General features: G+C 42.5%; 1 protein-coding gene across 3 annotated transcripts in view; it reads right to left on the bottom strand.

Annotated features, from left to right (window-relative positions):
- Positions 1 to 25,597, bottom strand: part of LOC306854701 (copine-5) — a 188,124-nt gene that overhangs the window by 52,084 nt on the left and 110,443 nt on the right. For all 3 annotated transcript variants that reach the window (XM_079392910.1, XM_079392909.1, XM_079392911.1), the window contains exon 7: positions 21,491 to 21,554. In XM_079392910.1, coding sequence (XP_079249036.1) covers positions 21,491 to 21,554 — 64 coding nt within the window. The remainder of the gene's footprint in view (positions 1 to 21,490; positions 21,555 to 25,597) is intronic.

The following is a 25,597-nucleotide window of genomic DNA, read 5'->3' as shown; positions in this document are numbered from 1 at the left end:
AATCAATCAATCTTACTCCAAACTTTTGAAATTTGTGGTAGTGTATATCATTTCCAAGCTTGAAATAATGTAAAATCATGCACTCTAAGTGAATGGAGACCCAAAATATGGTGAAAATAAGCCTGTAACAATATACTTTCAAAGGTTTAGTGAAGATTTATTGATTATTGGCATAAAAAGAGACTATTTGTGGTTATAAATAATAATAGCAGAACAAAATTTTAAATGTTTTGGCAGTATTACAGCAGTTACTGATTATTGTACTATAATTAAAAAAAAAAAAAAATGTAAAATTGCATAGACTTGAATCTGATTTGACAATGATTATATATATAAATGAATACAACAGTACTTTGGAAATACGTGCCTCTAAATATATTTCTGCAGCACCATTATGACTTACTTTACTGCACGTTTTGAGGCAGTTTCAAAGAGAAATGTCCAGAGAGTGGCGCTAAAACACACGTTCAATACGTAACTGTGGAACGTTTTTAATACATTGGTACAGGCCCGTATTCCTGCGTTTTTATTACACTGCTTGAAGAACGTATTGCGGTTGTTCGGAATTCAAAAATCCGGGGAGCGTCGCTAAAGATTAATGCTCTATTGTGTTGGAAATATCCCCTACACAAAAGCCAACCCTAAACCTACTCGGTAGTGTTAACAAATGCAAAAGTGATATAAAAATACATTTGTTGATGCAGCCATGCTATTTTAACTTCCTCATGCGAATTTGAGCTGTTATGTCGAACCAGAGTTTCACGGGGTTCGTCCCGGAGCGCTTCACCTCTCAAGTACAACACCGTATCGTGTGAGCTACCGAGCAAACCTAAAACGGCTTGGGATTCACCAGTTTGCACTAACATATCATTTGATTGAGCAATTGGTAAGCATATTTGGCATGCAGTCCAGAGGGAGGGCTCAGAGCTCGGCATAGAGCCCGAATCCAGAGAACCCCCCCATCCCAAGAATGGGATGAAATTAGATTAAGAGTGAGGAGTTGGGGTGGAGGCAGGATGCTGGAAAACTGTCATGGAAGAGAGGTGAGTTGGCTGTATATATACGTGTTGTGCTTGTTAAGCTGATTAGCCGACGAGCTCCACCTAGGCCAGACTGATTATCTGATCGTGCTCCTCCCGAACCTTAATAAAACATTGTGTTTTAAAAATGACTCGTTTCAATGATTCAGAGTCAACTCTTTCTTTTGAGAGACAATAACTTTATACATGGTGCACTTTGAGATTTAACACTTTTCAGGATGTTTTCATTCACTTAGAGCTGTGTTACTGTATGAAAGGTCATTTTCAAAAATCCATAATAGGGGCACTTTAACAGATGAAAGGATAGTACAACAAAGAGCCTATTGCTTTCCTCAGCGGACATTCAAACTAATGTTTTATTGTAATATTTTATTGTTATTGTTTTATTGAGCTGAGGAATGAATGCTGAATCAGATGCAGGTAATCACACTCGCTCAGCCCATCTCTCTCATAATACTTGATTCTATATAATATAGTGAGCTTTTAATACAGTAATGCAACAATTTTTCAATGAAGTAACTCATCGTTACTTCGTTACTAGCTCTAAAGTGACACTTTCGAAATAGAAACGGAGGATTGGGCTCAGCTGTTAAACTGTCAACTTGAGATCTGAATTTGTCGACTTAAGATCTACACACTTGTGCCCTCAAACTGTTGTATGAAGGCAATATCACACAAGTAGCAGTGCATTCTGGCTGTATATCGGCACACTGTGACTGAATCACAGCCGTGCCAATATAAAGCCATATCACACTGCTGATTGTGTGATATTGCTCATATAAATTATATATAAATATTTTTATATAAATATAAACATAAAACATTTTAGTATTGAAATAGTGTAGTATTAAATATTATAGCATTACTTTCTGAACCCCAAAAGCTGTGTAAACATCAAATTAGTCATGAAATTTGTGATTATACATCTATGATTTCTCATACATACACACACACATACAAAACCAGAGAGAGGACACCGCCTTCTCATTTCAAAAGCCCACAACACGCCACTGGCTGTTTGGTCTCAGCAGTAAGGTGCTTGCAAAACATTTTACAGTTTAAATGCTCCCCTGTGAATAACACCCTTCCGATATAAATTGCAGCTCTTTCTCCCTGCCACAGTGCTGCTGCTGATTCTGACCTAGAGGCGTGGCACTGCGGTTCACAGACGCACTACCGGCTGAGCATGAATGCCATGTGACTTCATGCTAAAACCAATATGCAATATCCTGCTTTTCGAAAGTGATGACCACTATAAAATGCATCCAAATATTAAATGTGTTTCTACAAAAGACTCAACACATCATGATAGCTTCCCTTGTTTTTCTTGACTTTTATAGCAAAAGTGCCTTGTCGTCATTGTAGGCAAACAACAGTGTCTTTAATTGAGTCATACTCTAGTTTCCCATTCATTTAAAATAACTCTGTAAAGCTTGTCCGTTTGACAGCAGCGGTCAGAGTCTCGCTGCTGTTTTTGATGATTGACACTGTTCAAATTAAAATGTCTGGATTGTCTCATTCTCAGCTGAGCGCCCACAGAGCTCCCTGGAAACCAATTTTCACTTTCCCTGGTAGTCTACCTCAGAGAAAGTAATTTCTCTAAAGAAAACTCCATAGTGTTTATTTAAGATTGTAATTTGTCATTGCATCCTGTATATGAACACTGTTATTAAATATTGTGTCAATTAGCTCCAGATATTACCACAACTGAGCAAGAGACTTTACCATATTATCTTCAGTGCACACTCACAAATGAGTCAAAGAGAAAAAAGCCTTCTAGACTTCTGCAGTAAGTGGACTCGAGAGAAACAGTGGTCAATAAAGCAACACCCACAACAGAGAAAATGAAACAAGAAACACAAATAAATGGCTAAAGCATAAAATGGCTTTCATAGCAAAGTACATTTTGAAACATATAATACTTCTGTCTGAGTCAGAATATTCAGTGGGAAATATATGGTAGGGCTTAATTTCATTCACTGGGATCGGATGTTTTTATTCCAGGTTAATATGTATCATCTAATAGTGGGTAAAAAAAACACACAAAAAAAATAAAGTACACTCAATACAGGTATACAGAGCCACAATACAGAGGCAATATTTTGCAGACATTATCTTAGTAGATTGGTAATAATAATATTCATTATCATAAATATTATATAATATAATTATTATTACATATATAATTATAATATGTAGTATTTTCAATTTGCAGCCATCACAAGAATAAATTATATAAAAAAAATATTTTAAAACAATTTACATGGCACTGCCTGATTTTGCAGCCAATGTGTTGCTTTCTCAACATTTAAATAGTCTGGTTCAGTGTTTGCTGTAAGCTGGCAGTGGATCTAACAGAGTTCCTCTGAAACTCTCCACCTCCCCCAGCTCCACCCGTCTAGATCTCATGTGGGATTTATGTATGCTCACTCGTGCAGCAGCTGCATTTCTTATATGATCACAGAAGAGTGTCTCTGTATCTGTTGGTAGAAGCAAGTCCATACCTGCTATAGGAACAGCTCACATAGCATAACTAGTATGACCAGACCAAATACATTAACATTGTCACCCATTAACATGCTAAAATTATTTCAACAGTTGTAATGAATTATATATACTCGTCACAATATATATATTCGTGCATGCACGCTGGTGTCCTCGTGGGTCCCGCCACAGTGGTGGAGAATGCGGGCAAGGCGGAGCTAGACAGCGCAGTTGGGCAACACCTGACGACGTCATCCCCTCTCGCTCGCAAAAGAAGCTGTGGAACCCGCACGGGGGATGGAGGAACAACGGGGACAGCCTCCCAGCCACCAAAAGGAGTAAGTGACGTTCCGTCTATTTGTCTTTTTGGTTGGTTGAGGCTGTCGACTGATACCCGGTTTCTCTGTCCCGGTTCCGGCACGGTGCGAGAGGGAGAGTTGCCCGGAGAGGAATTCCTGCCCCGCCCACTCCGACCGCTGGAGCCTGGTTGAGGAAGGTAGCACTCCTGCGTGGGCGGCGACCTGAAGACGGGGATGTCGCTTGGGGGGGGGGGGATGTGACGAGTCGGCTGCCTCCCACCATATTATTATCACCACCCCGTCCCGTATTCGCCGCCCTTCACCAGGCTCCCGACGGGAGTGGGTGTGTGTGAGAGGAGGGGCGCTGAAACAGCCAGGGCTGGCGTGTGATGAGGCGCACCTGATGTGAATAGAGCCTCATCACCGCCGCTGTTTAAATGCTGAGCACGCCTCTCCTCGGGAGACCGGTCTCTTCCCCGTGCATGCACGCTGGTGTCCTCGTGGGTCCAGGAAGGGAGCGTCGAGAAGGGAGACTGGCGCACCCGTGACGGCTGACGGGCCAGGATGCCGGGCCGTTTAATCCCCCAGAAGTTCCGGGGGCCAAGGAGTAGGACGAAGCCGCTGGAAAGAAGCCGCCCCACTCGCTCCCGGTTCCGAGAGGGGAGCGCGTGCGGCCACCGGACTCCGCCCCTTCCCTGGACCCTTCCTTTCCGAACACTGCCCTCCTTCGCGAGCCCCGCAGCACGACGAGGACACCAGACCCCCTGTTTATTTTGGACACTTTTACCCCCTTTTGGACACTATATTTGATTATTTTGTTTAATAAAAACCTCTCCGAGGCCTGACGCCACACCCACTGTGTCTGTCGCTTGCTCCTCCCACCACAATATATATATATATATATACAGGGTGTGATTTGTGAAAAAAACGGAGGCGGGGATACTTTTGAAAACTTTTAATAGGCGTATAAAACTCTATAGGCGGAGGCTGACCCAACTACACTGTTTTTAATACGAAACTGTTTTAACGTGATCACAGTTTAATAAAAAAAAAACATTGTAAATTAGGCTTATTAATTATAATGATTTCATTTCCACGGTTGTTCAAACAATGGCAAACGAGAGAGAAAGCTAAACAAACACAGGGACTTCAAAGCACGTATCGCAAATCCTTTGATTTAGCCTAGAACGTCAAAGCAGGTGGACGGGATGTTTTCATCTCCACCGGGGATAAAAAAAATTCAGCAGAGGCAGGGATGCATAGACCAAATCGCACCCTGTATATATATATATATATATATATTAAGAGTTTATTTACAAAAACCGATAAACGCCACTTTTAAAAAAATTATCTGATCGCTGTGCATTATTCTCCACATATAACGCAATCTGAACCCACATTTTGTCAAAAAGTCTGGTATTGTCCACTTCCAAGGCATCACGAGTTCACATTTTACCGCAGAAGCGCGCTTGTTGTTTGTGAACAGAAGCCGATAGGTCAATTTTAGCGAATCAGCGTGCTGTATTCAGGTCAGGTGACAAGGTTACCTTCACTTTGAAAAGACGTGCTAGCTAAGAGGAGTTTTGTCAAAGCTGACTAAAAGTGATCGAGGATGGATAATTTTGACCAACTTGATGAACCTGTGATATCTTCTTCAGGGCGTAAAAGTAAAATAAAAGCTGGAACGTTTTCACGGAGCCTTACAAAAGCAGCGTGTTACAATGGTGAGGGAAAAGCTCTGTGTATTGCATGTAATCACATCCTTAAATCTATGATCACAACAACAACAACATTTGTCAGGCATCTACATTGTCATCTGAGGCGATTGCAAAGATTAAGTTTTTTTAAACTCTAAAACATGAAATGTGGACTCCAACGACTGTTGGCGTTATCTGCTTTTGCTATAAAAACAAACTTTTAATATGGAAAAAAAATACTTTCACTTAACTTTATTTTGTAAATGACCTGTATTTGTTTAAGTTATTATTACTTAATAAAAACAACCCAAATGCAGTTTGATTGATATCACTTGGAATCCGCAATAAAAAAACGTGATTTCTGAAAGAAAATAAAAATGGAGTTATCGGTTTTTGCAAATGAACTCTTCATATATATATATATATATATATATATATATATGAAGAGTGACTTAATTTCCTCTGCAGAATATATACACATATATGTATATATTCTGCAGAGGAAATTAAGTCATACAGGTTTGGAAGGACATGAGGATGAATAAATGAGGACAGAATTTTCATTTTTGAGTGAACTGTTTCTTTAGCATTCAGGCAATATGTTTTACAAGTGGATAACACAACAAATCAAAACCAAGCTCTTAAAATTACAGCATGTTTAGCAAACTACATGCTCCTGCGTGAGCGATTGAAGCGTCAAACTAATGGCTAATCTAGAAGCAGATGTTGAACAGCCCTGTTACCTGCACAGAGCACTAGATCGCTCTTAGTAAACAAACTTTGTTGTTGCAAGCTGTGTGACCTGCAGAATACTGATGACATGCTAATCGACATTTACTGCTGATGAGTGCGGTTTCACGTTTATCATACTCGAAGATGCTCTGCTTAGAGAGCAATTAAATGTACGGTTGCTCTAAAGGCTAATTCCTAGACTGCTATATCAACATATTCTGAAGCTGTTTTGAAAGCCCTTCTCCTTCCCCTCTGTAATCGCTTGTTTCTGTCCTCCAAAGTCACTCGCTCTTGTTGCAACACCCCAGCACTAATGTTTACAGCTTTCCAGATAGTATGGCATGGTAGATGAGAGCTATCACGTCCCTTCTATCGCCTTCCCATAAAAAGCTCAGCAGCAAATGATGCCTTGGTGCCTTTTCGCATGACAACCTTCAGGAATCTGCCAGCTGTAGAGGGACATAACACTTTAAGAGTGGCTTTAGGGTTCTCACTAGAAATCATCAGTGACACCTGCTGAAATGAGGTGGTATGAATATCCGCCTGAAGCGCAGACACCCTAAATAGGGCACTTTATGAGAGGGAGGTAAGGGTGGAAAGTTCAGCATGCACTTGGATTAAAATGCAGTCTTCACCCACACACCCCTTTGCAGCTACAAAATAATGCCACTCGGTCTTTGTAATGCCCCAAAGCCTCATAAATATGTTCTGGGTTCCTGGATATGAGGACTACAAAGGGGAAAGAAGCCTGACATTCTCTCTCTGCCAGCTTACAGCAGCTTAAACATATTCTGATCACATCGCTGTTCTGCTTCAGAACCCAAATTTCACATTAGATATCAATTGGTGACCAAAATGGTTTTATGGGAAAAAACACATTGTGGTTACCATAAAAATGTTTATCCTTGCTGCAAGTAAATTTTCCACTAGCCAATATATGCAAGTATTTTCTGCAGTATTGTGCAAATTGATTAAAAAAATTAACTGGTTTCTGTGATTAGTCATGATTCATTTTGACATGCACAAATAATCATGATTAATCACACCAACATTAAAATTTGTAATCATAAATTAAAGTTAGTCATTAAACTGTCCATATATCGTCATGCTCATTTAGAAGTGGTAAATATGACCAAAGAAGGCTGTGAAAATTAATCTGCATTGATAATCCTTTTGATCTTTTATTTAAAAAAATTACAAAAATATAACCTTTCATTGGAGAATAAGAATTTAAAATGGGAGGAAATATCATTATGAAATAAATGTTTTCTCTCTAATACACATTGGCCACAATTAACGGCACCCTTTTATTCAATACTTTTTGAAACCCCCATTTGCCAGTTTAACAGCTCTAAATTTTCACCTATAATGCTTGATGATGTTAGAGAACACCTGACAAGAGACCAGAGACCATTTCTTCATCCAGAATCACTCCAGACCCTTTAGATTCCCAGCTCCATGTTGGTGCTTCTTCTCTTTAAGTTCACCTCACTCATTTTCTACAGGTTTCAGGTCAGAGGACTGGAATGGCCATAGCAGAAGCTTGGTTTTGTGCCCAGTGACCCAATTTTGTGTTGTTTTTAAGGTTTGTTTCTGGATTATTGTACTGTTGGAAGATCCAAACATGGCCCATTATAAGATTTCTAATAGAGTCAGTCACTTGTTGACTGTTGTTATCTGTTGGTATTTGATAGAATCCTTGATGCCATGTGTCTAAACAAGATGTCCGGACCTCCAGTAGAAATATAGGCCCACAACATTAAAAATACAGCAGTACATTTCATTGTACACATGGGGTACATTTTTATCCCTGTGTGCACCAAACCCATCTTGAGTGTTTGCTGCTAAAAAGCTCATTTTTTAAATTTCATCTGACCATAGAAGCCTGTGCCATTTGAAGTTCCAGTCGTGTCTGACAACTGAATATGGTGGAGATTGTTTATGGATGAGTGAGGAAAATTTTTCTTTAAACCCTCACGAACAACATGTGGTGATATAGGGGATGTTTGACAATTTTTTTAAGGTTTTCTGACCCCGAAACTCAACCTTTCTCTACAATTCTCCAGCTGTGGTCCTTGGAGAATCTTTAGCCACTCAAACTCTCCTCCTCAGCGTGTGTTAGGACGATATAGACACACGTCCTCTTCCAGGCAGATTCATAACATTTTCTGTTGATTGGAAATTCTTAATTATTGCCCTGATGGTGGAAATGGGAATTGTCACTGCTCTAGCTCTTTTCTAAAAGCCAATTCACTAATTTGTGAATCTCACATCATAAATATATTCTTTGGTTTTTCTCATTGTGATGGATAATTAAGGGAATTTGGACTTTGTTTTCCCTCCTATTTATATTTCTGTGAAACAGGAAGCCATGGCTGGATAATTTCATGTTCATAATCCCCCTGGAGTCCTCAAAATTGTTAATATGAATGGGAATATACTTCAGAGATATTTTATTCATAAGAATGTTTAAGGGTACCAATAATTGTGTCCAACGTGTATTTGTGAAAAACATTTATTTCATAATGTGATTTTCCCCCATTTTCAATTGTTTTAGTTCAATGAAAGTTTAGAGTTTTTGTGATTTGTTTTAATAAAACATCAAAAGGATTAATAATGTAGGTTTATTTTCACAGCCTTCTTTGATCATATTATATATATATATATATTTTTTTTTTTTTTTTTTTTTTTTTTTTTTAGCTGTCTGCCAGAATACATTTACAAGATACTTAACATGATAAAGTATGTAATTTTTCTCTGTATTATTTATGTTCTTTTCTTCTACTTTTATTATTATTATTATTGATATAATTAACTTTTTTTATTTTAAAGGCCTAAAATATAAATGATCCGACCCCTGTTTATAGTTTATAATTTATTAACAACAAAACAGAACATGCATGGTCTGTTTTGCATTTTTCTTTTTTTCTTTTTTGAAGAAGAATAATTACATTTTGAATCATAATAAATAAAAAAGCAATTAATATCTTCTTAATATCTTCTTTAATTTCTTCTTTATAAATATAATCACTAGTTAAAATCCATTAGATCATTTTTTATGATGAAATATAAAATAAATAACATACCAGTGCAACTCAATCATAATTGTACATGATATGTTAGATATATTTTATCATTAGCATTGCTCCCACTCAGATCAGAACATAAATGCAAGTATAAGAAGCACCGAGGGCCAAGAATAGGAAAGATTCCAGGACATATTTAGACATTTTGTGTCATTGTCCTACTCCTTAACCATACACTACTTTCATAATTAGGGAAATTTAGCTCAGAAGAAGATAGCTCAAGCCTCAACCCCAAACCTAAGCCTTTGTCCAACCTTAAAATGTCATTGGTTGGTATAGAAACAAATCCAATTTAGTGTGGGGTACATGTACTTCTGTCTGTAGAACATGAGGTTTCACAGTACAAAACAAGCCTGTGAAATAGCCTGTGGTTTTAGTGTCAAAAATGTTGACGACCAGAACAGAAATGGGAAGTGTGCCTGAATAATATCTCCAAAAGAAGAGATTTATCTGACTCAAAATGAAACTGACTTACATTCTGCTCTTGAGAAGCAGTCAAATCAAATTTAGAGTTGAAACAAGGAGTCAATTTGGCATGAAAGCAAGGATAATTCATAAGCAAATTATGTTTGTGTGAAGTCGGCTATCAACCCTCAGCAGTTGGCTTTCAGGGGTCAGTCAGAAAGAGAGGTTATCTGCTAATATTCTCAATCATCTTTGGGCTTTGGTGCTTTTATATGCTGAATTCTCAGTGGAGACAGGCTATGACAATCCCAACATGCCTGAGGGTGTTAAAGAAGATCAATATTATCAATATTGTCAGTGTCCAATTCTATTCTCTATTCAACACAGATAATACTGCAATACTGCTGAAAGACAAGCATGGGTCCTTGAACTCGGACACAGTCTTACATTTTCCACTTCAGACCCTCAGAAGCCACATAAACAGATGCTGCAGATGTTTATGCTGGTATTTTATTGTGGTATTGTCCACCTGAATAAGGTTATGCTACTTACTTAAAGGGACAGTTAACTCAAAATCACATTTCTGTTTTCATTTACTCCCCTTATGTCACTGTGAATCTACAACTTTATTTCTCACCCACAGTGGAAGTCAATGGGCTCCAATATTGCTTGGTTCCCAAAATCCTTAAACGTATCTTCTTTTGTGTTGCACAGAAGAAACTCTTACAGGCTTGAAAAAATATGAGGGCAAGTACTGTGAATCATGACAGAACTGTCATTTGTGTGGAGTGTTCCTTTAACTACATTTCTCAATAGTTCTTTTAGGTTAGGCCTAGTTGTTTTACTATTGGATTCAACCTTTTCAATTGTTTTCTTTCAGTTTGCACAGGTTTTGTATTTCTTTTTTGAACTCACTGATCGTAGGCCCCACTGAAGTTTATGTGCTTGAGTCTTGAAAAGAAAAAAATTAACTCAAGGTTATTCACCTCGAATAAAACTGAGGTGCATAAGTTCAGATCAATGAGGTCTATGATCAGTCTCTTACAAAAATAAATATAAAACCTGTTAATTAAAAAAAAAAAAAAAGTTGATAAAAATAATTGGAAATACCAAAGCATAACACCACAAGTATAACAAGGTGAACATAACACCCCCCAAAAGCACAAAAATTCATGTTTTTAGGAAGTTCCCATACCTTGGCTGAACAAAGTCAGTTCAGTAAGTTTTAGTCCAATGCGATAACATTAACTAGCATTTCAGGGAAAAGAAAATCCTTTCTGCTTCAATTTGACCTGAACACAATATGAGGTTTATAAATTATATGTTGTACATAATGTTAAATATGATAAACAATTACCTCCTTATTTAACTTTAATTTACAGTATTTAGCTACAATATCTACACTTTGGAGCAACTTCAGTGTATTTGAACTACTTCATATCGATTGCAATTTGGCCAACTACAGTTTCAAAATAGCTTGCTAACATAGTCAAACTCATCATGCTGGACTGAATTCAAGTTTTAGGTTGAGTTTGCTCTCTTGAATGATTCTTGTCAGCCTACAAGAGGAATTAGCAAAAATCATTAGTAAAGAATTCAGGATTGATTTTCTCACACGTTGACGGCTAATCACAAAACCAAGGTTTTCCCATCTCTCACTCTTAGTACATTATGTTAAAAAAAACACAGCCCTGAGTGTGTCCAGTCCTTAGATGCTTCTAGAGAGCAAAGTCTCAGTTACATAAAGCATATTTAAATGTAAATGTGTCCAGCAATTTTGGTGGGCTTGAATCGATTAAAATTTTTACTAATTAATCAAACAGTTGACTATTATAATTCACAATTAATCATAAATATCTTTACACACTGAATTACTAAATGAATGTAGCATCAACATACAGTTTAGTTCAAATAACATTTGCATAATATATTAAATAATATTGTTTACACATTTTATGGAATCAACTTATGAATAGCTTACTTAGAGCTGTCTCTGCAGATAACATTAGGACTCAAGTTTTTTAACATTGAACCATAACACATCTGTGCAATGGTACAGAAATCTGAAACCATTGGGTGAAAATTATTTCATGAGCCCTTTCCATTGGTATTTCCAATTTATTTATTATTATACTTATTCACACTTTAATGAGGAAGGGAAAATACTGTATTTAGCTGGATACTGATTTCTTAGTAAGCATGTGACTTAAAGCACAGAGGAGGGATCTGGGACAGTTGCATAACAAGAGTCAACTCCATTGGATTCATGTTACCTTGAGCTCAAATTAAAGCTTTTGGTGTGTAAAATACAGGCAGCGGAGCAAAAAGGTCTAGAAATGAACTCCACCATTGATAAAGAGAGCAGGGAGGCAGTAGAAAATCTTTTTGAAATTGTAATGAAGGTGCTTCACAGGAGCATTGTCCAGTCACAGTCCTAACAAGAGTTCAGTGTGCATGATGTGGAACGCTTCAGTATCACAAACACTTTACAATGAACCCACAGCCACATTGTTAGACATTTCCCCCTCAAATGCATATGTTACAATAGCAGTGAGATACACTTTTTATTGTTAACACTATGCTACGGTGTCTCAAGTCACAAGATTTAGGTGAATTTATTACTGTAAAACGGATTCCCAAGTTTTTTTGCCACCCTGAGATTTAGATTAATATTTCAATAATTAAACAATACATTCATAAGTTCAAATTTCTCGGAAATCAGTGAAATGATATGCGGGTAATCAAATAAAATATTTGATCTTCTTTAGTGTTTTTTTTTTTTTTATTAAAAGTATAGGGCTGCATGATTTGGTCAAACCATTACAGTGTGATCAAGCTGATTAAGTGTTTATCTCATTAGAAATCTTATATTGCTGTAGCTGAAACATGCAGGCAAAAGAACAAAGAGACCACAACAATAAAACTAATGGTTTTGTATTGTCCTCATTATAATGTATTAATTCAATTGTACTTCAAAATAAAAAGAATATTTGATTGTTTGTGGTTCATTTATTGTTGCTTGCTTCAACACAAAATGTTCTTTCAAAATGTCCCAGGTTACGTATGTAACCATGGTTCCCTATCTGTCGGTCACTACGAGTTATGTCGTGACGACATTAGGGGATTCACGTGGGAGCCCCAATCATCTCTGACTTTAAGAGAAAACGCCAATGAATACTGGCTAGTGGATTTTGCATACCGGAGCCACTCCCTGTGCATACGGGTATAAATAGGTGACGTGACAGGTGCATCCACTCATCAGATTTTTGCTTCGGAGCCGAGTGGATGAACGTTTTGATCTCCACAAAGCCATTCATCATCTGTCTGGAAGCTGTTCTGGTTAGTGTCACGGTGCAAACACTGTGTCCCTGTCTGCAACGATTCCCCTGGGCAGATTTCCTAAAAGAGCAAATCACGGTTGGTTCGCGTGATTCTTTTTAAAGACGCCGTTCCGGCCGTGTCTTCTTGGTTGTGGCCGTTTCCTATCCTCCGTTGACAGCCACGATCTTTGTCTTCAGTGTCTGGGCATCCAGCATGCTGAAGCTGCGTTCATGAATGGTTTATGCGTTCGTTCTGAGCATGTAACCATGGCAGCGCTGCGATCGCGCCTCTCTCTCATCACGGGGATGGGAGGGGCTCCCTCTGTCACTACCCGCGCTGGCTTCTCTGCCACGATCAGAGAACCATCGGCTAGTGCTCTGGGCGATCTGAGGGTTACAGTGAGAGCTTTCCGCCGTGCCGGTCCCCACGGACCTTTCACTCCTCCTGCAGCAACTGTCCTGTGCGGCTCCCCGGTGATTCTGCTGTTCGGCGTGCCGATAGAGGATTAGATGTCGATTGCAGCATCGGGGGATGGGCAATCGTCCCCCCTCGGATGTCACGGCCGCCGCCGAATCAGACCCAGAGCTGACGGCCGTGCTTTCCCGGGCCGCCGTGAGCATCGGGCTGGAGGCATGCACACCTCCCAGTCCCGAGCCCTCACGGCGAGATGATTGGCTCCTCGGCACGGGCCATGGCACGCTACCACACCCTGCCCTGATTCCTTTCCTCCCGGAAGTGCACGAGGAGCTGATGAAGTCGTGGACGGCCCCTTTTTAGGGCCAGAAGCGGCTCGTCTGCCTCCCCCATTCTCACTACCCTCGATGATGGGGCGGCTAGGGGGTACGTTGACATTCCCCAGGTGGAGAGCACGGTTGCTGTGCACCTGTGCCTGCAAAACGCCGCCACTTGGAGGAATCGTTCTCGTCTCCTGCCCAAAGCCTGTAAGCTGATGGCCGCTCTCGCTGCCAAAGCTTACAGCGCTGCGGGCCAAGCAGTCTCTGCTCTGCATGCCATGGCTATCCTGCGAGTACAGTCAAGGCATTAAAATGCACGAGCGTAGTACCAACCCGAGGTTGAAGCAGGAACTGCGCTCAGCGACTGACCTCGCCCTATGGGCGACGGAAGTCACAGCGCAGTCCCTCGGGAAGGCAATGTCCACACTTGTGGTCCAAGAGCACCATCTATGGCTCAGCCTTGCTGAGAGGAGCGATGTCGACAAAGTGCGCTTTCTCAACGCTCTCGTCTCCCAGGCTGGACTGTTCGGCGGCACTGTTGAGGACTGTGCCCAGCAGTTCTCGGCAGTACAGAAACAGACCGAGGCCATCCAACACATCTTGCCCCGGCGTGATGCACCATCTTCCACCGCTCTGCCGCAGGGAAAACTGAGAAAATAGCAAGCTTTCCCCCGTGCAGAGAAACGTCATTGTCACGATGGATGCCTCCAGTGCGGGCTGGTGCGCTACATGCAATGGGCAGGCAGCCTCGGGGTTCTGGACAGGGCCTTGACTGCTTTGGCACATCAACTGCCTTGAGTTGCTGGCAGTGCTACTAGTCTTTCAGCGGTTCGGCCGCTGCTGCTTGGCTAGCACTGCGGCTGTCTCGTACATCAACTGGCAGGGTTGTCTACGATCACGTCGCATGTCACAACTAGCAAGTCGCTGCACACTGTCCACATCCTGGGGAAGCTCAAATCGTGCGGCCCAGAGAATGGCGACTCCATCCCAAGACAATCCGGCCTTTCTGGAGTCGATTCGGGGAAGCTCAGGTAAACCTGGTTACCTCCCACGAGTCCTCCCACAGCCAGTTGTATGACTCCCTGACCGAGGTCCCTCAGCACGGACACACTGGCGCACAGCTGGCCTTGGGTTTTAAGCAAGTTTGCGCTTCCCCCAGTGAGCCTTCTCACACCGACACTGTTCAAGGTCAGTGAGGACGAGGAACAGGTCCTGCCGATTGTGCCGTTGGCCCACCCGGACCTGGTATTCGGAACTCATGCTCCTCATGACAGCCCCTCCTGGCGCATCCCTCTGAGGAAGGACCTCCTTTCTCAGGAGCCCAGCACCATGTTGCACCCGCGTCCAGATCTTGGAACCTCGATGTGTGGTTCCTGGATGAGACGTGGAAGACTTGAGTGTTTTGTCTACCGGCGGTGGAAGATACTTTCACTCAGGCCAGAAAGGTCCCTTTGAGCTGCTGGTTTCAGTCGAGCTGAAGTTCCTGTCTGCTAGGACAGCGCTCCTGACCGCGCTCACTTCCATCAAGAGGGTCAGGGACCTCCAAGCATTTCAGTGAGTGGAGAGTGCCTTGTGCTCGGGTCGGACTACTCTCACGTTTCTTCCCATGTGTTGGGTAACAGGTAAGTGGTGGGAAGAACTGGCCGGTGTCACACTTGCTGCGCCATTCCCCCTCAACTGGGGATGTGAGCGCCTTTTTCCTCCTCCAGTAGAGTTCCCCGGATGGTGAACCCTGCACCCTAGGCAGTCAGTGGAGTGGGTTAACCCTTCGGAGAAACGGGCCTGCAAGAACTCCAGCACTGTACCAATCGGGCAGTTAACTTGGTCAAGCTGGAGGTCTTCACACCATGAAGTGAAGAGTCTTCACTTCAGGGCGTACAGTTTCCTTGTTGAGGGAGCTCTAGACTGGAGGATGCTCTCAACAAACTCAGTTGAGAAACCAGAGGCCCCTCAGGGGCCACATCCACAGATTCCACAACTCCGGGCGGGGGTGAAAGATCATGCCCTCTGCCTGTGAGAGGAGATCCCTCCTGACGGGAATCTCCCATGTAGAGCCGTCGAGGAGAGAAATCAGGTCCGAGAACCATACTCGGCCTGGCCAGAATGGGGCTGCTAGCAATAGACAGACCCCGTCCCAGTGCACTCTCTCTAGAACTCCTGGGAGCAGAGCGATCGGGGGTAAGGAGTACAGACAAAACATCAGCCAAGTCTTTACCAAGGCATCCAGCCCCAGTGGAGCTGGATGAGTTAGAGAGAACCAGAATGGACAGTGCAATGTTATCTGAGTCGCAAACAGATCCAATTGAGCCTGGCCAAAAACTCTCCATATCTGCTTCACCACCTCTGGGTGAAGCCTCTATTCCCCGGGCCTCGGCCCCTGCCTCGACAGGATGTCTGCTCCCATATTGAGATGCCCAGGAATGTGCACTGCTCTCAGCGAGAGGAGTTTGCCCTGGGACCACACAAGGATCTGGTGCGCCAGCTTGTAAGAGACCACCGCTGTGTTGTTGGTGCGCACCAACACATGATGATCTCTCAGGTCTGGGAGAAAGTGTTTCAGAACCTGAAACATGGCCAGCATCTCCAGGCATTTGATGTGGCAGATGGCAGGGTGGCCACTCATGACCGCTTCCCAACCGGTGAGGGACGCATCCATCCCTAGCATTATGCGGCGACAGGGAGCTCCCAGCACCGGGCCCTGAAACAAGAACCAAGGTTTCCTCCACATGTCTAAGGCACGTAGGCATCGCTGTGTGACCTTGAACATGCGGAGCGGGTTTCCCCTTGGGGAGAACCCCTTGGTCTTGAGCCACCACTGTAGGGGTCTCATACAGCAGACCAAAAGATATCACGTTGGACTCAGCTGCCATCAGTTGACAGTGAGTGACCGGCCGTCTCTCACTTTCTTGACTGCCGTGAGGGTCGACTCGATCCACGCAGGGGACATATGTGCCTGCATCATGGTCGAATTCCACACCACGCCCAGATAAGTGGTTCTCTGTACTGGAGAAAACACACTTTTCTGGCGTTAAGTCTTAACCCTAGCTCTTTCGTGTGAGCGAGAACGACATCTCGATGCCGAACCGCCATCCGCTCTGACTGAGCTAATATCAACCAAATGTCGACATGGTTGAGTATGCGGATGTCCTGGAGTCACAGAGGAGCCAGCGCTGCATCCACACACTTTGTGAAAGCGCGGGGTGAGAGTGCAAGGCCAAAGGGAAGAACCCGATATTGGTATGCTTTGTCCCCAAAGCAAACCTCTGGAACTTCCTGTGATGGGGAAGGATGGAGATGGGAAGTATGCGTCTTTTAGATCGAACGTGACAAACCAGTCCTCGGACCTGGTCTGAGACATGACCTGCTCGAAGAGAGCATCCAAAACTTCAATCACATGACTGAGCGGTTCAGTTGACTTAGATCTAAAATAGGACGCAAACTCCCATCCTTCTCGGGAACGATGAAGTACAGCTGTAGAACCCGGACTCTCTGTCGAAAGGAGGGATCACCTCGATGGCCTCCTTCCTCAAGAGAGTATCTTCTTGTTCCATTACAAGAGCCTGCTCGGGACCCACCAGCGTGGGAATGACACTGTTGAAAGGCGGTGGCGAAGCGCCAAACTGAATGCGATAGCCTCGTTCTACAGTGTGCAGGACCCATCGAGACACATTTGCCAGTAGTTTCCACACTGCCAAAGAGTCTACTGAGGAAACCAGTCTCTCAAGACTGGCCTCTGGTGTGCTTAGAGCTGCTAGCTCAGTGCCCTGAAGCGGAGGACCAGCAGGGGACTGCCGCTCTAGCTGCTCTAGATACCCCCGAAGGGGCGGCGAGCCTCTCAGTTCCGCTACGTTTCCGGGTGAAAGAGACTGAGAGAAGCACTCGCTGGAGACCGCTGCGCCCTGAAACACTGGCAGGGTTGGCAGACCGATCTCCTGAGGGCACTGAAGAGAGACGGGAACCGTGTATTGTGGTGTACCCCGCTCTTCCCCAGAGGGGCCTGCCCTCATAAGTCCTGGGCTATGGCATCAGGACGTTCTAGCCGAAGACTATCCAGCGAGAAAGATGGTCCACAGATCCGCCTTCTACTAGAAGCCTTTGGCCCGGGAGCGCCGCTCTGACTCCAAAATTTTGGGGAGTACGAGAAGTGGCATTCCCTGAATGAGGAGCTGGAACAGGATTGGGGCTGCTCCTGCCCAGCAGCCCCTGCTGACCACCTCAACCTCCTCGGAGGAAGAGAGGTAACATCGTGCTCTCACTTGAGAAATTATCCCAAGAAGCTCCTGTATACCATATATATAATTGCATATATATATCTAGCTTCTTATAGTCAGATGAAATGCAACATTTTATTCCTCAAAATTAAATGCAGCCAAACAAACAGACAAAGTAAACACGGTCTGATGTGAAAAGATTCATATGAACAGAGAATCTCAATCGCCGCCATGCCTCAGCAGCAGCCTGAACTGGAACCTCGAGATCACATGCATGGACACACACCTCGGAGCATGCCAGGCAGGAGTGGAACATATTGCAGTGGAGAAAAGCAAAATCAGCCCCTCCTTTTTTTCTCGATAGAGCTGATGCTCCCCAGACATGCTGCTCACAATGCTTTATATTCATTCACAATATGCTTGTGCAAACAATATGCTTTACGAAAGCTCATCGACGTCCTCCACGTCCACCTCCAGATAAGTAGACAGGCGGAGCGTCGAGTCCTCTCTCCAAGGGGAAGAAACCCCGGGGTTCGCTTTCGATCCCAGAGAGCTGGATCTGATGGGAAAGGAAGAAGATAGGGTTCGCCCGTCTTCATTCCCTCCACCAGATCCATCTGCGATTCCCATGAGCGCAGCCGCCACTCCGCCTCGGCGAAAGCGGGGCAGACTCTGCGTGCTTCGCTCCCAAGCAAACCATGCACAGACTGTGTGTATCCCCGTTCGTGATTTAGCGTGGGCAGGGAGGAACACACAATCTGTAACGTTATCTGCTTTCGCCCTTATGTTTTGTCTTTGCCTCGGCTTTAGACATACTGGAGCTTTATATGTTGCTGTACTTGTAACTTGACAAACAACAGTAAATAAGATTCAAGGAACATAGATCGTGACTGACACACACAGAGAGCTTTGCTGAGTGACAGAAAGCTAACGCTAGTTGCACCTCACGTGCTAATAAGCGCGGATGAATCTAATGTTTTAAAGGAGTATGTGTGACTGTCAGTCACCGCACCGGTGTGGATATTCACTGTACTTCGAAATCACAGATCCCTGCCTACGTCTTGGAAGTATTACCCAATAAGAATTTTCAATGGATATTGTCATCTGAACGAGTAAGTAACAAGTCTGACACGTTTGTTCTGACCAACTGAGGGAAAAAGGATTACAATAAATCACGCTACAATGGTGATTAAATCTAATGATCGGATAGCTCATTGGTTAGTATTAGTATTAACTAATGGGACTTCATTGTAAACTGGTATCAAAAAGTAAACTGCTTAAGAAAATCAAGATGTGACACTTCCATGAGGTTCACTGTGACTTCTGAGAAGTAAACAAAGTTTACTTTTAACTATGTAAAACTGCTTGCGTTAATGTGCACTGTAATGCCATTTAGCTCCAAAGTACTGTAATGCATACAACATGCTTTTATATTTTGACTGAAATTACCTTTTCCAATGAGGGTGATGCTCTAAATTGGCAGCCTGTGCCTTAATAAGGTCTTTGTTTGTTACATGTTGGACACTGATGATGTGGACTTTATTCGACACAACAGTTCCCTGCCTCCATCTGTGCACACGTCTTTGAGAGGATCCAATGCCCCCACACTGACCTTATGGCCTCTTGTATAAAAAAATCATTGATTGGTTTCTTTTCCTTGCAGTTTATCATGCTCTGTTGAGAAATGCTCAGACTCCTCCATAAACTTTTAAATAAAGTAGTAATTTTTCTATTTTAAAGATCCTCACAGTCAAGACAAGAGTCACTATTTTTTGTTTTGCATGGATAAATTCATAAACTAGAAAGCTGTTCCCCTTCAGGAACTCGAGCTGCATCGAAAACGCTAGGGGAACGCCTCCAGCGTGACCGCGCTCTGAATCACATGTGTAATCTGTCCAATGGAAGGGCGAGATGTCACGGGTGGGTGACGTAATTGACCAGGAAGCATAAAAGCATGTGCTGTTGAGCTGGCATCAGCTTTTTGTTATTCAGCAACCGCTACTCTGTGTGTGTGTCTGTCGATCTGTGTTGTGAGTCTTATTTAGTGTTGTTTGTCCCTAAGCACAATCACTTGAAATAAGCTCCACAATGTGTGCAAGCACTTGGGCGAGAGCAGATCACATTACAGGCTGTATGTTCCTCCCTGCAAACATTAAATCACTGCTGGAGATACACACAGTCCGTGTGTGGTCTGCTTGAGAGCAGAGCACGCATAGTCAGCTCTCGAGGGATCTCGAGGGATCTAGGCGTGGTGTGGGATCCGACCACGATGCAGGCATGCATGTCCCCTGCTCGGATCGAGTCGATCCTCACATCAGTCAAGAGAGTGAAAGAAGGCCAGTCATTCACTGTCAAGCAGTTTCAGAGACTGCTGGGTCTGAGGGCAGCTGCATCCAACGTGATACCTTTTGGCCTGCTGTACATGAGACCCCTACAGTGGTGGCTCAAGACCAAGGGGTTCTCCCCGAGGGGAAAACCACTCCGCACTTTCAAGGTCACGAGATGTTGCCCTGAAGTGGAAGCTCTTCACTTCATGGTGCGGAGGTTGCCAGCTCGACCCAGCTAACTGCCCGATTGGTACAGTTCTGGAGTTCGTGCAGGCCTGTTCCTCCGCAGGGTTAACCCACTCCACTCTGAGGGTCTACGTGGTGGCTATATCGGCCTACCACGCCCTTCTCGGTGGCCTTTCAGTGGGTAGACACCCCCTAGTACATGTTTCTTCCAGAGGTTGAGGCCTCCGGCCAGAGAGCTTATGCTATGTGGTTGATCAGGATGCTATTCCATAGCCTCGAGTCCTCTGCTCTCCCCTTTCCTGGGGATCAAGACTCACTTCTTAGAAGTTGGCCTTTGGGACGCAGGCCCCGCTGACTTTAGCCACTCGTGGCTCTTTTTCTCTCGCCCTCGTTGTGCTCCCGAGGGATACACACAGGGCAGGGACTTGGAAGTCTGGCGGCGTGGGCATCTCATTCCCCTAGCGTTTTCGATGCAGCTCGAGTTCCTGAAGGGGAACGTCTCAGGTTATGTATGTAACCATGGTTCCCCGAAGGGAACGAGACGCTGCATCTCGAAGGCCACACTTCCAGCATCCCTGCCAGCGCTTGCTTCATTCCTAGAAGCTGATGCCGGCTCCGCCTCACGTGCTTTTATGCTTCCTGGCCGATTACGTCACCCGCCTGTGACGTATCACCCTTCCATTGGACAGATTACACATGTGATTCAGAGCGTGGTCATGCTGGCGTCCCCTAGCATTTTCGACGCAGCGTCCCCTTCCCTTCGGGGAACCATGGTTACATACGTAACCTGAGACGTTTTCTATCTGCGCAGCAGCACCATGGGCTTTAATGAGACCAAGTGATTTTAATTGAAGGTCAAAGAGTAAATTGCAGGCATCTGCTTAAAACTAATTTCTGCCTGTCCTTGAAGAGAGAAAACAATGAATGCAACACTATGTGCCCCTCTAAAGACACACTAACACACTCACCCTGCAGTTCCCCAGTTCTTCAGCAGATAAGATGATAGTGCCGCAGTTCTTTCCCGGTATGCCCCTGAAATAGACAATAAAGATGACATTGAATTATCAGATGTTGAACTCATTGATTACTCAACAGCAGTAATCAATTAAACCCGAGTAAAACACCATAAGGAGGTCTAAGTCAATGAGAACTATTCGACAAGAGTGGTTTTCTATGCTAGTTTCAGGCATAAGAATTCCCAGAGATAGTGAATGAACTTTCTGATGGTTTTAAACAAGTAAACTTTATCTTATGTGGGCAACAAATTACACTCATGGTTATAAAAATGTAGGAAAACAAAATTAATTACTTTTGCACTTTTGTTAAAATATTATAAAAAGATAAAAACTTTTCTTCACAAACTCAAAGTCATGTGGTGCAACCAAAACAGAATAATAATATATATGGAAATTATACAAGAGAGTAAAGATCAACCATTTTCATTATATTCAGATAATTTGATCTATTTGTGACAAGATAGGGTTAGTTCATGATGTAAAATGTCACATGGTGCAACTCCTCAAAAAATATAATAATATTTACAACACAATAATGCATGCTATTTGTATTAAAACGTCTTGAAACATATTTTCAAAGTAAACATTATTTAGAAAATGATTAAGATGTTTTATGTTATGCTACATAACATTTTGTTTAGTTGAAAAACATACACACATATATATATATATATATATATATATATAGTGTGTGTGTGTGTGTGTGTGTGCATGTATATGTATGTATTTTCAAAAGCATTTGAAACCACTATGAATACAATTCTGGAACTAAAACATACATTTAAAGCAATTTAAAAATATATACATACGAGTAACATATAGTACATATGAGTAACACAGGCTGATCGATTGCTTCTGTCTGTCGTGCTGCTGAGAGGTTTGCAATTGTAGCTCCATGTAGCTTCGCTTTTCTGTTGAATCTTATTTTCACTCTCTGTTGTTTAAAGTGATAATATATAACTTAATTCCCACCATATTTCTGGTATTATCTATCAAACTAATTTGATCGTTCGCTTTTTAAAACTGCGAGTGCAGTGCGCGTGCACCGCGTCAGCATTCGTTAGCCGATTAGCCTGTCACTCGCGGTTCCATTTGCATTTCTATTTGCGTCTATTATTGTTTTCTTTTTTCTCGCTCCGTTTTTCCCGAGTTCATCAAACAACAGTGGTAAGCTAATCATTCTTCAATCACGGTGTGTAATGGTTTCTTCTCCTGCTATTGTTGTTTGCACTGTTTGCCACATGTACAGTTTATCTCTCTCTGTCAGCAACGAGGGATTCACATGTGATAAATGCAGGGAAATAGTTAGGCTGACAGAGAAGATTTCAGAATTAGAGACATGCATCCAAACTTTAGTTGAGGACAGTAAGAATTTGAGGGCTGTAGATACGGCTTTGGATGTGACTAGCTCAGGGAGTCCTGTACATTGTTCGGTTCCAGTAGAGCCCGTGCAGCAGGGCAACTGGGTGACTGTGAGGCGGCCTAGTCGTGGGTCAAAACACCACTCATCCGTTCCTATCAAAACATCAAACAGGTTCTCCCCACTCGCACCCACTGAGAAACCTGATGAAAGTGCTCTGGTTATTGGTGATTCTATTGTATGGAACGTGAAAATAGAGACACCAGCCACCATAGTCCAATGTTTACCGGGAGCCAGAGTGCCTGACATCTTGGCAAATTTAAAAGTGCTGGCTAATGCTAAACGTAAATTCAGTAAGATTGTTATTCACGTCTGCACTAATGATGTTCGACTTTGCCAGTCGGAGATCACTAAATATAATGTTAAAGAGGTGTGTGAACTTGCAAGTACGATGTCAGACACTGTAATATGCTCTGGTCCGCTCCCTGCTTACCGGGGTGATGAGATGCATAACAGACTGTTGTCACACAATGGCTGGATGTCTAAGTGGTGCCCGCAGAATAACATAGGTTTCATAGACAATTGGAAGAATTTTTGGGGCAGACCTGACCTGTTGAAAAGAGATGGTCTTCATCCCTCTTGGGGGTGGTGCCGCTCTTCTCTCTAGAAATATGGCACATAGTCTTAGAGTTTGTAATTGGCTAACTGGGGCCCAGGTCAGGAAGCAGACATACTGGCTAAACCAACCGTCTGCTAGCTGCCTCACGTCACAGAAGTCAGTTAATTCTCAGCACATAGAGACTCCTTCACCTAGATATCACACTATAGAGACTGTGTCTGTTCCCCGAACTAGAAAATACAGAAAACATCCAAACCAAAGTAAGAGTAACAATTGAATTGATGTTAAACTAATAAAAAATACAGATATAATACAGATAAACAAATGATAATGCTTGGCTTATTGAATATTAGATCCCTTTCTACAAAAGCACTTTTTGTAAATGATATGATCACTGACCATAAACTAGATGTGCTTTGTTTGACAGAAACCTGGCTAAAACCAGATGACTACATTATTTTAAATGAGTCTACCCCCCAAGATAACAGTTACAAACACGAACTGCGTCCAAAAGGTAAAGGGGGAGGTGTTGCCAAAATTTATAGCAATATTTTCAGTATTTCTCAGAGGTCGGGTTTCAAGTATAATTCGTTCAAAGTAATGGTGCTTCATATAATGTTATCCAAAGAAACAAGTGTTAATGATAAATCCCCTGCGATGTTTGTACGGGCTACTGTATACAGGCCACCAGGGCACCATACAGACTTTGTTAAAGAATTTGCTGATTTTCTATTTGAGGTAGTGCTGGCTGCAAATAAAGTCCTAATTGCTGGTGATTTTAATATCCATGTTGATAATGAAAGAGATTTGTTGGGATCAGCATTTATACAACACGTTTCAGGACCTACTCATTGTCGAAATCATACTCCAGATTTAATACTGTCATCTGGAATTGATGTCAGTGGCATTGAAATATTGCAGCAGAGCGATGATATCTCAGATCATTATCTAGTTTTGTGTATATTCCATATATCTAAAGCTGTAAAGCCAACTCATTGTTACAAATATGGTAGAACCATCACTTCTACCACAAAAGACTACTTTATAAATAATCTTCCTGACTTATCTCAATTCCTCAGCATATCCAATAGCTAAGAACAACTTGATGATGTAACAGAAACTACTGACTCTCACTTTTCTAGCACTTTAGATACGGTTGCTCCTTTACGCTTAAGGACGATTAAGGAAAAGAGTCCAACACCGTGGTATAATGAGCACACTCGGGCCCTAAAGAGAGCAGCCCGGAAAATGGAGCGCAGCTGGAGAAAAACTAAATTAGAGGTATTTCATATTGCTTGGCGGGAAAGTACCCTATCCTACAGAAAAGCATTAAAAACTGCTAGATCTGCTTACTTTACGTCTCTTTTAGAAGAAAACAAACACAACCCCAAGTACTTATTTAATACAGTGGCTAAATTAACAAAAAATATAACATCAGCAGGTGCAGACATTACCCAGCAGCTTTATGAACTACTTTATTTCCAAGATTGAAACTTCAGCAAGTAAATAAAATTTTAATTGAAATAAAATTGTAACCATGCAGCTGTCAGCCACAGTATCGCATCAGGTAGTGCACTATAGATCCCCTGAGGAACAATTCCACTCATTCTCTTCTATTGGAAATGAAGAATTGTATAAACTTGTTAAATCATCTAAATCAACAACCTGTATTTTAGACCCTGTTCCATCTAAGCTCCTAAAAGAGGTGCTTCCAGATGTAATAGATCCTCTTCTGAATATTATTAACTCATCATTGTCATTAGGATATGTCCCAAAAACCTTCAAACTGGCTGTTATTAAGCCTCTCATTAAAAAAACACAACTTGACCCCAAAGACCGATCTCGAATCTCCCTTTTTTGTCAAAGATATTAGAAAAGGTAGTATCATCACAACTATGTTCCTTTTTAGAGACAAATTATATATGAGGATTTCCAGTCATATACCATATCATAGTACTGAGACTGCTCTCATTAGAGTTACAAACGACCTGCTTTTATCATCTGATCGTGGTTGTATCTCTCTATTAGTGATACTGGATCTTAGCGCCGTGTTTGACACTCGACCACAACATTCTTTTAA

Source organism: Barbus barbus, assembly GCF_936440315.1.
Source record: "Barbus barbus genome assembly, chromosome: 35".
NCBI classification, from domain to species: domain Eukaryota; kingdom Metazoa; phylum Chordata; class Actinopteri; order Cypriniformes; family Cyprinidae; genus Barbus; species Barbus barbus.
This window is presented reverse-complemented; position numbering and strand designations above follow the sequence as displayed.